General features: G+C 43.4%; 1 protein-coding gene across 1 annotated transcript in view; it reads right to left on the reverse strand.

The window, feature by feature from the left end:
* The window catches only part of LOC148476932 (uncharacterized), a 181,822-nt gene that overhangs the window by 100,062 nt on the left and 68,798 nt on the right, over positions 1–12,962 (reverse strand). The window contains exons 6-7 of the mRNA XM_088457527.1: positions 12,516–12,812; positions 6,989–7,282 (exon numbers count right to left, since the gene is read on the reverse strand). Of these exons, the coding sequence (XP_088313653.1) occupies positions 6,989–7,282; positions 12,516–12,812 (591 nt within the window). The remainder of the gene's footprint in view (positions 1–6,988; positions 7,283–12,515; positions 12,813–12,962) is intronic.

Here is a 12,962-nt window from a genome sequence, read left to right on the forward strand (position 1 = left end):
AGAATGATGTGTTACAAATTGTATTTCACTACAGAATACAATTTTGCAGCAAAACTGATCTAACACATACTATGCAAGCATTGGAATATCCTCACGAAAGACATAACTCTGGCCCAGTTTCTACCTAAAGGGCTTAGGTTAGTTTTCAAAAAAGCACCTGATATTAAACAGAAACTGGTCTCAAACCACCTACCTCCTAAGGAATACATACAAACCTCCATTACAAAAATAAAAAGCAAAGGTTTTTTCCAATGCGAAAAGTGTCTAAACTAAAGGACCTCCAAATACAGAACAACTAGACCAAAAACAGTGTTTACATCAAGTGCAATAAATGCCAACTACCAAATCCAGGAGATGATTACATGCAAAACAAAAGGGGCAATTTACCTCCTGTCCTTGTAAGAGACAATATATCAGCAAAACGATCAGGCCACCGAAGTAAAGGATCAATGAACAATGAAGAAACATCATAGAGGGCTTTGAAGAACACAGAGTCTCACACCATTTGAAAACTACACATAATCAAAATACCGCAGAGTTCTCCTTCATAGGGATAAAACAAGTTAAACAATACTGGAGAGACAGGGATTATAACAAAACACTCAGCAAAGAAGAGATAGACTTGATCATCAATTTAAAAACCATGGCCCCAGACAGCCTTAACATAGATCTGGAAGTCCAAACAATTCTCTAGAGATACCGAGAGGATCTCAATAAGAGAATATCACTGGTATTCTGATAACTTGCCCTATTAGGATAAGATCCATAGCAGACAGAATTATAGTTCAGCCTATCAAACACACAATGAAATGCTCACTATTAGAGTATAACACCTCCATCAAAACAATTAGATACTTCATAGTATGTCTTACAAATAATACAGTTCTCACATGGAGATGAGACCGCTGTACTGCTGACCAAGGACAAGACTAAGTTGAGTAGTGGCAGTCTTTCCACAACTGGACTTGGCTGGAGTGAAGCTGCAAAAGAATGGCACAGCACAGAGAAACCAGTGTACTAGCAGCAGCTGGTCACTATGGTCTGAGGAATGTCTAGGGACTATAGTGCAGCTATGACTCTAGACATGGAATGACTAGACATGGTATAAGCTGCAGGGCAGGAGTGACTAGGACTATGATATGCAGGATTTCTGACTAGACAAGACAAACAGGCAAGAACCTGGAAAGGACAAGGCAGACTAGGCCATGACACCCTGCTAAGTTTTGACTCATGAGTACCTGGACATTTTTTTAAGGGATATCCCTGGTTTAGCAGACTGGTATTTTTCCCTGGTATTTTTTACTTTTTAATTTATTTTTATTTTTCCATACCTTTTTGAGATGTCTATATAATTTTATTAGATTGTATGTTATTTATTTGGTGTCTTCTCTTTTTCTGTTTATTAAATTAATTATATTTATGAGACACTTCTGTTTAATGAGAATTTCCTATGCGCAGGTCTTATATTTCCTTCTGTTGTCTTCAATTGCCTTAGAACCCTCACAGCAGGTTCTTTTGGACCTGCAGCGAATGGGAAGTTTCTTTATTATATTTATTTCTACATATTGGTATCTCCTATAGTAAATCGCAAACACCCTGTTAATTTTTGTGTTTTTTACAAGAACTGTTGAACCTGGTAGACCAGAAAGAACTCAGGTAACTGAACAGAGCAACAAATGTACACTGGTAGTCAGACAATATAACCAGCCCTGAGTGCAGGGCTGGCTGTAAATTTTGAGATGCAGGAATCAATAAGAGTCATTCCCTGCAGAGAGCCTTTCCTAATGACAGGCTAGTGTGCAGCATAGACAGACAGGCAAGATTACAGCTTAGAGCCGAAAACAGACAAGACAGGATTTCCTGCTTCTTGCAACATCAGGAACAAAGACAAGACATAATACAGTGTCCCAGTAGCAACTATAACTGGGAACTACCACCAAGATGATCTGCTAACCACAAATTCTAACAGCAACTTGATCAGTTAGTAGTCATAAATGAGGTTACATGCTTTTACAACAGATTTTATCAATCCACAGTCAAGCTGATTAGTTCAAATGCTAACGGAAGCAGCCATGGCCAGATTAAAGGGAGGGCAACATCGGCTTTCACCCCAGTGCCTCCACACACAGAGAGCCCCCACAGACATTGTTGGCGATGGAGGTACTAGGTTCACAGCAGGCTTGCCTACCCTCCCAATTTGGCCGGGAGACTCCCAAATATCGGGTGCTGCTACCGGCCCCCCAGAAAGGCAAGCAAACCTCCCGACGTCCCCCCAGAATAAACTAGAAATCCATGAAGCAGGGACGGTGACGCGATTCGCACTGAATCGCATCATCGTGACCCGCCCCCTGCTTCACGGTGCTGAAAATAATGGCATTGTGAAGAGGGGGTGGGGCCATGATGATGTGATCATGTGGCCCAGCCCCCAACTCCCCCCCAACGTGTCACAGCTGTCTGGACATGCCCCCGCTGTTAGCTGACAATCAGCTTCCTCCCGGAAGGAGGGAGCTGATTGTCGGCAAGTATGGTTCACAGGTGTACCACTGCCCAAGCTACTGCATGATCAGCAGGGTGCAGGCAGGTACCGGTTCTCGGGCAGAGTTAGTGCGCAGTTCGGGAGCTGCTGAAACTTTTTTGCACTTTAAAGATCTTTTGTTTCATTGGTGCAGTGCTTGGCGTCATGACATCACACAGCGCAGCACCCGGACACTGAAAGACAGAAAGCAGGCAGCGGAAGAGCCACCGGGAGCAGCTGGAAAACACATAGAAGATAAATGTGGGGGCTGGGAGCAGGGGGACACTGTAGATGGGAAACACTGGGCAGTTTGGAAAGCAGGGGTCTATAAGGGGGCCACCATGGGGAGCACTTTGGCCATATTGGAGGGTGAAAAGGTTAGAGGCCAATTTATTAGAGGGAGCCCCCACAACTTATTTGCCCCAGGGCCCCCACAAGCCTTAATCTGGCCCTGGAACCACCCCTGAGATTGAGATACACCATTAATCTGCAACACTCTGAGATAGCACCATTAGAATCTACATTCTCCCATGAAGCAAATAGTGCAGGTTAGTATATAACTGATAGTATGGTAATCTAACTCCGGTTAAGATCTGTGATTGAGAACAGTTAACAATCTAAACTAATGGTTTATCTTTATTTATAAATACTGTATATTCTTTAAATCACATTATATTAACAATAAGCTTAAGTATATACAGTACATCAGGTGTAGCTGCTTCACATTATCCCCTCTCTTACCTCACTGTTTACCTTTCACTTTTGTCCCATAATTGACAAATACTTCAATGCTGAATGAGATTGACTATGGTATTAACCAATTAAATCCTCTGTATACAGCTGGATAGGACCAATCAAAATCAATCTCCGCTTATCACATAATAAATGAGGCCTCCAATGGGCACATGTTCCTGGGACTTTACCCACTACTTATACAGGAACACTGCACAGGTGAGCCACCTTCAAAAAGTAAACGCATTGGACAAGAGTTCACATTATAACTAGAGATGTGCACCGACCCACATGTTTTAGTTTTGGAACTGGATTAACTTTCGTGCTTTTGTTTTGGATCTGTTGGTTTTTTTTTTCAAAAATTGATAAAAACAGGTAAAATCTCATACTTTGGGCCTTTTTTGTTCCTATAGCATAATTAACCTCAATAGCATTAATTTCCAGGCATTTCCAGTGAATTTTGAGCACCTCACAGCTCACTATATTGTTCACCCACAGAGGCCAAAAGCTGGCTGGCTAAACGAAGAAACCAACAGAGCATCGGCACAAACACACGGCTGTTATTTCTGTTTTACAAATTAGTAATGTATTAGCAATAACCAATTAAACCAACTCACAAGTGCGTTCAGTAGAAAACAATACAACACAAAAATGTACTAAAAATTGTGCGTGGAATATCCTTGATCAAAACAAGTAGCCTTTTTGTTGAGCAGTTCCACAGAATCTCCCCAAACATAAAAATAGATCCCTCTATGCATCCCCGGAACTCCTTCTCATGGGAAGCATAGAGGCTATGAGAGCAAGCCCCTATGCTTCTCGCAGGCAAACTCCGAAAACTTTCAGTTTTCGGCATTTGCTGCATATCAGGTAGTCCATTTGGGACCCCTGATGGTGAATGGCTCGGTAACCCTCATGGTTACCGGGCCTTTTATCATTGATGAATAGGCCCCATAGAGATCTGTAATGCCAGCAGGACTAAATATAAATTCCAAAGAGCTACTGGAGGGTTGTATAAAGTTGTACGTGCATAATTCCCTACAGGAAAATCTGCCTTAAAAATAACTGAGGGCCTTATTCAGAGTCAAACACAAGTGCAAACGCAATTTATGATTAAAAACTGCATCTATGTGACCTTTCAGTCAGTCACACCAGCAAATCCACTGCAACTCCCTCCCCATCATACCTGGCAGAGATGAGGCTGGATTGTGACTGGAGGTGGGGGCTTCACTGACAGTACAGGAAATGGCAAACGTCATAGCGTGCAATGGAAACACATTACAGTTAAGAGCCAGATATAGCAGTCAATAAGTTTTCAAGTGGTTTGGAGCCTGTAAAATGCTTAAAAATGCAGATGCACATACTGTAGAAATTTATTTTACAACATTTAGAGATCTAATTACTAAGCAGTGTTAGGAGACAAAGTGAAATGAGATAAGATACCAGCCAATCAACTGTCATTTTTCAAACAGCCAGTGAGTTGGCAGTTAGGAGCTGATTGGCTGGTACCTTATCTCATTTCACTTTGTCTCCTAACACTGCTTAGTAAATAGACCCCTTAAACTGTATGTGCTTCCTCTTCCCCAACTGAGTATGACACAATCTTTATTTGTGGCAAAGAGTGAGCATCAGGGCCAGACTGCCCATCGGGCACTTCTGGCATTTGCCAGAAGGGCCGATGGCCCAAGGACCGGGTTGAGGAGGGAGGAACTAAAAGATCCCCACCCTCCACCCAACGGCTCGAAAATCATTAAGAATTCACGGAGCTGGAAGGGGTGGAGGCGGTTATGGGCCGGCGGCAGCTGTGCAGGGCCGGAAAGAGACAGGGGCGTGCCACGAGTCCAGCCCCCTTGCATCAACCATACACCCATCCACACGTAAGTGCAGGGTGGACTACCAGGGCTGATATACAGCCCCCGTCCGTCCATGGTGAGCATTGCAGTATAAAATCACTTTTAAAATAGGTCTGCAGCATTTTTAGATGTTTTGCATAATTGGGCATGTTTTTCTTGTGATGTAATGCCGTGGTTTGCGGGTGTCATTTTGGCACCACCCCCTCCAATCTGCAAATCATAGTATTATGGTGGCGCCTAATTATGCAATTTGCCTGTTCCGTCATCAACAAAAGCTGCTGCTTTGCAACTTTCCTTTGCAGTTAAGTGTATATAGAAACAGATCAAATGACCATGTCATTAAGTCACTTACTGGATCACTGATCACTGGTCCCTGGGTGCAGGTCAGTGTATTCCTTTTTACTGTTATCAGCACTGTGGTCTATCAGACACACAGGCTGATCACTGAAACCTACTCCAAGCTCTGCTTTCGCTGTCATCAGGCAGGGATGGCTGAGTTAGAGTAGGTTTGATGGAGGGAATCCTGCATAACACCACCTCCAGATGGCATTATCACAGGGCTCCCCACCCCCAGTGTTTTTTCACATTTTACTTTAGTAAATCTGAAGCAGATCACATTTCCCATGACAAGTATGGTAACTGCAGTACATACTTGCCTACTCTTCCAGGAGTCATGTGAGGCTCCCGATTTTTTAAAGTAACCCCCCCCCCCGGACCCCTGAAGGAGAGTAGGCAAATCTCCTGCATCCCACCCACTTCCTAGTGAACTGGGCAGGATGCTGAGATTTTCCAAGCAATTTGCGGGTCCGTAGAGAGGAGGCAGAGCTGAAGGATGCAAATAGTGTCATTTATCCCTGCCCCCTCCTCACGGACCCGCAAATCACAGAGTTTTCCTGTAAAGGGGTGGAACCTAATGACTGCTATGGTCAGACCCCACCACCCAAAGAAGAGAGCAGCAGGTCCCCTCCAGATGCTCCTGGAAAGTTGCAGCAAAAAGTCGGTAAGTATGATGCAGTTTGCTTACTAAAAATATGCAAATTTAAGGGCTTAGGGTATATATTTGTTTTTTATGAAATCTCCTACAATTGCACTTTCATACATTTAGGTCAATCTAAAGTGATGTGAAAACACTAGTTTTTAAATTATTTTAGTAAAATGATGATTGATAAATAGGGCCCCTACAGAAGAAACTGGAAAGTGTCAAACTACTGATTTGTCCCTCTATACCCCACTCTCAGGGTCTCATTCAGAGCCGCTCGTAAGCTCCGAGCGATGTTCGCACAACTGCGCATGCGTACGGATTGTAATACGCATGCGAGAACCAGTCAGTGCGGCCGAAAATTGAGTGCTCGCTAAATAGCGAATGCCTGCTATTTTGAGTGACAGGAGGAGGCGTATGTGGGTGGTAACAGGGGAAGGTGCTTGAAAACGGGGAGTGGAGATCAGAACGCAGGCGTGCCAAAAGGTCAAAACGGGCGTTTTAAGGGTGTGCATAATTAATACAGCAGCGTCATTGACCACGTCACTTGGTTATTTTATAGTCAGAACTGCTCGTAAGATTGCTGTAGGAAAAACCAACCAAAGAATAGCGAGCAGTTCATTCGCCTTTCGATGTACACGATTAATCTAATAAATAGCGGACATAACGTATGATGCGAGCGGCCAGGGGGCGTTTTTTTCAAAATTACGACCGCAAGTTTTGATCACTCGTTCTAACATAGAGGCGTCAACAGACCGCAAAGAGCGAACGGTTAATTTGAATAGCCACCCCTTTTTTCTGAACGAGCGAGCGCAAATAGCGTCCGGCTCTGAATCAGACCCTCAGTGTCCCCATGGGATGTAAGAGAAAAGGGATATACAATATATACTGAATATTGACAGTGTCACTTACTGTAATAGGACAGTTCATGTTGGTGTAACTGATTCTGGTCTCTCTCCAGACTTCTGATGATTGTGTAGTTGTGTCTCCTGAGGGACAAGTAGAAAACGTCTTTGTCAGAGTGATCCCAACCACTTACAATTCCATAGAGGTCTCTCATCTTGTCCTCGGATGTTGCCTTTCTGGCGAAATCATAGCACTGTTCCTGTGTCAGGAGCCATTGTTCCATTAGATCATCTAGGACTGGATCTATCACAGTTATCCTTCCTATCAGAGCTGACCGGTGTCTGTCCACAAAGTGTCTACCTGAAAAGTCAGGGAGAGTCACAATTAGATACATACCATGTTTCCTTTATTATCACTGCCCTCATCTTCTGTCTAAGAGATAAAGCCATATTATCTTTTATATTAGCTTAGAACAGTACATGTTATTGTTCAGCTTAGCATACAGTAAGGAAATGTACTAGAAGTCTGGTGTAGGAATCCTGTTGGGAAGAGTCCTGGTACCTGGAGAATTGTAGTACACAGGGAGGGTGATTTTGGGATTGGGAACAGTATGTGTGTAATCGGGGTAACATATTGATAACATTTATATATGCAGCTGTGTCAGTGATGTATGTATTAGTTTATGTTACAGTGTGATTCAATCTGTTATGTTCCTTTCTCGGCCTCTCCCAGAACACTGGCTCCTCTACTCATCAAGAGGGCCACTGCCTTGATCTTCTGTTCACCAGACTATGATTCAGCTTTAATCACAAAATTGCACACGCACGCACCATCGCAGTGTGCGAACCGGACACTGAGATCGGGTAAGGGATCACAGCGAGTACGCAGACCCAACGTGGATTTATTTACAGGTAGTGCCATTTGGTGGTCAGAGAAACGCAGGTGTGCCTGTACGTTTCAATGCCATTATAGAGGCGTGCATAATTAAGCCCCTGCGATGCATTACGCAGCCAGAGCTCCAGATGCACACAGGAAGTTTAGCAGTTTCTCAGTAAGGTCAGGCCAGCCTTAACTGTGCATATGGGTCCGATGGTACTCAACTGTACCGATGTTTTTGGAGACTTGCAAGTTATTGCGGATGTGAGTAGAGGGAAATGGGTGGCTTCATGTAGTGCTGGGCATCTGTATATTGTGCTGCAGCGGTATTGCAATTGCATTCATCTGCAGCAGCTGTGCGAGCATGTTTGCACACTTGCGATCCACGCTAAATCAGGTCCTTAGATCACAACCTTATCACCTGCACACTCTACTCCACAACTTCATGCTCAGTGTCACTGAAGTCTTCTAAACCTCTTCTAACCCGCTGAGATATTAATGCTATTAATTTTCAACAACTTTCCACCTCTCTGCAACAACTACTCTCCCCAAATTCTACATTCACTTTTCCTGAGACTGCTGTTTCACATCTTAACCAAACTCTAGAACTTGCCCTAAATGAAGTGGCGCCAGCTACCAATTATACTCCATGTAGACTGAAATGTCAGCCGTGACATTCTAAAGCAACAAGACACCAACAAAGTCTCATCTAAAGTAGAACATCAGTGGTGTAAATCTGGTATTCCAAGTGACTTCCTCACATACAACACTTCCACTCTTATCAAACTCTCATCTCTGCCCAAGCTTCGAACCCAAGCAACTTTTTAAATCACTTTTTACCCCTCCCACACCGAATACACCATATACTATCAGTGCACAAGATCTTGCTTCCTATTTCAAAGACAAGATTGATAAGCTCAGAAATGAAATGGTATGCTCGTCCTCAGCCAGCAACCTGCTCAATTCCCCCTGATCCCCCTGGCACCTTCTTCCTATATGTTCCCACAAATGAAGTATCTACACTCTTCCATCCCCATACTCTAGTACCTCTACTATACCATCACAAGTCAGTTGAGCTTTGTCTCCCAAGATTATCCCATTCTTAACTAAAATATGTAATCTCTCTCTCTACTGCTATCTTTCCATCAGTAGTAAAGCATGCAGTGATTACTCCTATTTAATAAAAAAAATTCTGGCCCTAACTCTTACTCAAATTACTGTCCCATGTCCCAGCTCCCTTGCCCCTCCAAGCTACTTGAGAGAGTTGCCTATTCTTGCTTCACATACTTTCTTCACTAGCACAACTTATTGACCCTATTTAGTCTGTATTTTGTTCCCAACACTCCACACAGACAGCATTTATGTAATGAATTGTCAGGAATTGGCTAGTTTGTGTTCCCGGCTTGATGTAGTTTCTGCGCATGTACTTTGGGAGCAAGTTTGGAGCAACAGAAAGTAATCTGAAGGGAATCCCATGATTGCTGTGGATAGGCAGAAAGGAGTGTGCTGAATGAAGATACTGGATGTAGATAGTCTCCAAGCTGGTGCATATGAATAATAAACTGGTGCTGGGTCACTCAGGGAGAGCAGATCACTGGGCAGGGTCCAAAAGAACTGAGGCAAAACTCTGGAGCAAGACTGGAGGTGCTAAAATGCTAGTATCACTATTGAAGTTTTATTCTGAATTCTGGCATGGTACCGGAGAAGATGAATTCCAAGCTGGTAACATAGAGGCTGAATTCCTGGCTGGTCCTGGAGAGACTGAATTTAGGACTGTACTGAAGAGTCTGAACTTCTTGCTGGTCCCAGAGAGGCCGAACTCTGGTCTGGTACTGGAGATGCTAAACTCTGGGCAGGTACTGGAGGGGATGAACCCCAGGCTGGTCCTGGAGATGCTGAACTCTGGGCTGATACCAGAGAGACTGAATTTAGGACTGGAACTAAAGAGTCTGAACTCCAGGCTGATACCAGAGAGGGTGAACTCCGGGCTGGTAACAGAGCGGTCTTTGCTGGTACGGATATATGTAAGTCTGGCAACTGATGAGCGCACTCTAGAGCAGAGACAGAACAGGAGAGACAGGACTCATGCAATATGTGAGAATAGTCACAATGGCAATATTCTGGGCATCCAGAAAGTCCTTTTATGGGTACTAATTGCTGCTGATTGGCTGAAGAAGAACCAGGAAGTACAGTCTCATTGGCAGCTCCAACATCAGATGACCTCACAGAAGATGGCTTCACCCAAACACTCCAGACTGCAGGGAGAACACCATGCAGGATGTTGAGTTTATCAGAACAGACAGGGTGCAGGAGCCAGTGTGGCTGGAGGAGATAAGCAGCAGCTGCCACAGACATAGAAGTTGGAGCATCCATGGGTGCCATGGAGACCAGATGCCAACGAACTCCAGATGTTCCACAGAAGACCCCCATCCCGACACCGCCTGGATGGGGGGGTCTGATTCTGAGGTCACTTGCTGTAATGAATCCCAATTAAGATTCAGTTCTAAAGGAGGAAATAGTGCTGAGGATTATATGAGCAATGGGGTCAACTGAAAGGCTGGAGATGTTTGCCTAGGTGGTGACCTGGTGGTCACGTTGTAGCCTAGAGGGCTGAAGGACTTGGCAAGATGGTGAACTATGGGTATATTTACTAGGGGTCGATTTGAGATTCATTTTTATGAATCTCTAAAAGATCGAATTGAACTCGAACACAGCAAATTCCCTTAGCAAATCTCAAATTTACTAAGAAGGGATTTTGCTTTCCATTTTCAACTTGAATTCAATCTTGTTTCAGTTTAGGAAGGCATTTATTGTTCAATTTTGCATGTTCATGTCCAAATCGAACAGCAAATCCCACTGAAAAATTTACTGCAAATCCCTGACTGAATACAACTGCTTCATGCTTTAATTTTCAACATGAGCAGTTCATTTTGACACAGATACATGCATACATCAGTGAGATGTCTGCATGTACTGTATCTTACTGTAACAAGCTTAGAAGGAGTTAAAGTTAAAAAAAATGACGTGGGGTCCCTCACTAAAACAGTACCAGCCCCGGATTTTTCATAGCCAGTCATGATAGTGTAAGTACAGGGAAAAAATTGGGTAGGGTTCATCTTGTAATTAGCACAACCAGCACTGGGCTCTGATCCTGTCCTGTTTCTGGAATTACAGGGGAAAAAATGCGTAGGGCTCCCTTGTAATCTCCAGAACCAGCACCGGACCCTTTCTAGCTGGGGGCTGATGTCAAAGCCAGGGGAGCCCTTTAACTGGGCACCCAGCCTCAGTATCAGCCCTGACTGCTAATCGGCCCAGGCCAGGGATCCCTGGGGAGTTGGGAACCCCTGGGTGGTGGGTTGATAGTGTAGGTGTTGTATATAAAAATTGTCTTTACAGTAGAACTGCAGGTTCCAGCAAGCCTCACCTGCATGCTGGTACTTAGAAACAGAATTTGATGGCAGATAAGAACCACTTGGCCCATCTAGTCTGCCCCATTTTTAAACATTGTTACCTCAATCCTTATTGATCCTTACTTCTTCTGAAAGATATCCTTATGTCTATCCCATGCATGTTTAAATTGCTCTACTATCTTAGCCTATACCACCTCTGATGGGAGGCTATTCCACTAGTCCTCTACCCTTTCTGTGAAGTAATTCTTCCTCAAATTTCCCCTGAACCTACCACCCTCCAGTTTCAGAACATGTCCTCTTGTTCTAATACTTCTCTTTCTTTGAAGAATGACTCCTTCCTTTACCTTGTTAAAACCCTTTATATATTTGAGCGTTTCTATCATGTCCCCCCCTATCCCTTCTCTACTCCATACTATACATGTTAAGATCTTTTAGTCTTTCCTGGTACATTTTGTGGTGTAGACCTTGCACCATTTTAGTTGCCCTTCTTTGTACAGTCTCTTATGTATTAATATCCTTCTGGAGATATGGCCTCCAGAACTGAACACAGAATTCTAGATGAGGATGTACCAATGACCCTTTACAGTGGTATTATCACTTCTTAGCATCTGACTTGCCTTCCTCATTGCTTTGTTACAATGTTTGCTTGCCTTTAAGTCACCTGAAATAGTGACTCCTAGATCCCTTTCCTCTTCAGTAGTTTCCAGTATAGTGCCATTAATACTATATTTATCCTTTGTATTTTTGAGACCCAAGTGCATGATCTTGCATGTTTTGCCATTAAACTGTAGTTGCCACAATCTTGATCACTCCTCTAGTCTACCTAGATCATCAATCATTTGTTTTACCCCTCCTGGTGTGTCTACCCTGTTGCATACCTTTGTGTCATCTGCAAAAAGGCATAGTTTCCCTTCAATAGCATTTGTAATGTCACAAATAAAGATATTAAAAAGCACTGGTCCAAGTACAGATCCCTGAGGTACTCCACTCCTTGTATGAGGGGGAAAGCTATGGAAGTATTTGCATTACTTCCCCAGGAGAGCGATGATGATTATGAGACTATAAATCAGGCCTTAATCATGGAATTTAACCCAACCCCAGCTTTTTATCGTCATAGGTTCAGGACTTTACACTGTAAAGTCCTTTTTTTATTCCATTTTTGTATCACCCATAGAGTGATACCTGGGCCCTAGATCTGAAGAAATGTTTTCAATGAGTAGTATACTGACCTCTATATACACATATTATTGTATTGTAGGAGCTACTGTAATGTATTTTAAAAAATAGTAACATACTGTAACACTTACCAGAGTAGGGGAGCTTGAATCTCGCATTCCTGTCCTCTTCCTCCATGTCCCTGATGACTGAGTTATTGTAAATCATCAGAGTCTTACAGAACGTGTCCTTGTCAGCATTTTCCCAGTTACTGACAATATCACAGAGGTCTCTCATCTTATCCTCATACGTTATTTTTTTAATTAAATCATCGTATTGTTCCTTTGTTAGAAGCCGCTTTTCCCGAAGATCATCCAGAATGGGATCTACCAGGATTATCCTCCTTATAATATCTGATCGGTGTCTGTCCACAAAGTGACCTCCAGGTGCTGGGACAAGAGAATTGTAATTACAATGATGTTATCAGCAAGGCCGAAACTAGGATATCTGTCACCCGGTGCAATGGAAGCAATTTTGCGCCCCCTCCCTTCCTGTACCTGGATTTTGTCCTTGCTCCTCCATAAGGCAGTGCACTAGTC

The sequence above is a fragment of the Taudactylus pleione genome, unplaced genomic scaffold, assembly GCF_031769625.1.
Source record: "Taudactylus pleione unplaced genomic scaffold, aTauple2 ptg000762l, whole genome shotgun sequence".
NCBI lineage: Eukaryota > Metazoa > Chordata > Amphibia > Anura > Myobatrachidae > Taudactylus > Taudactylus pleione.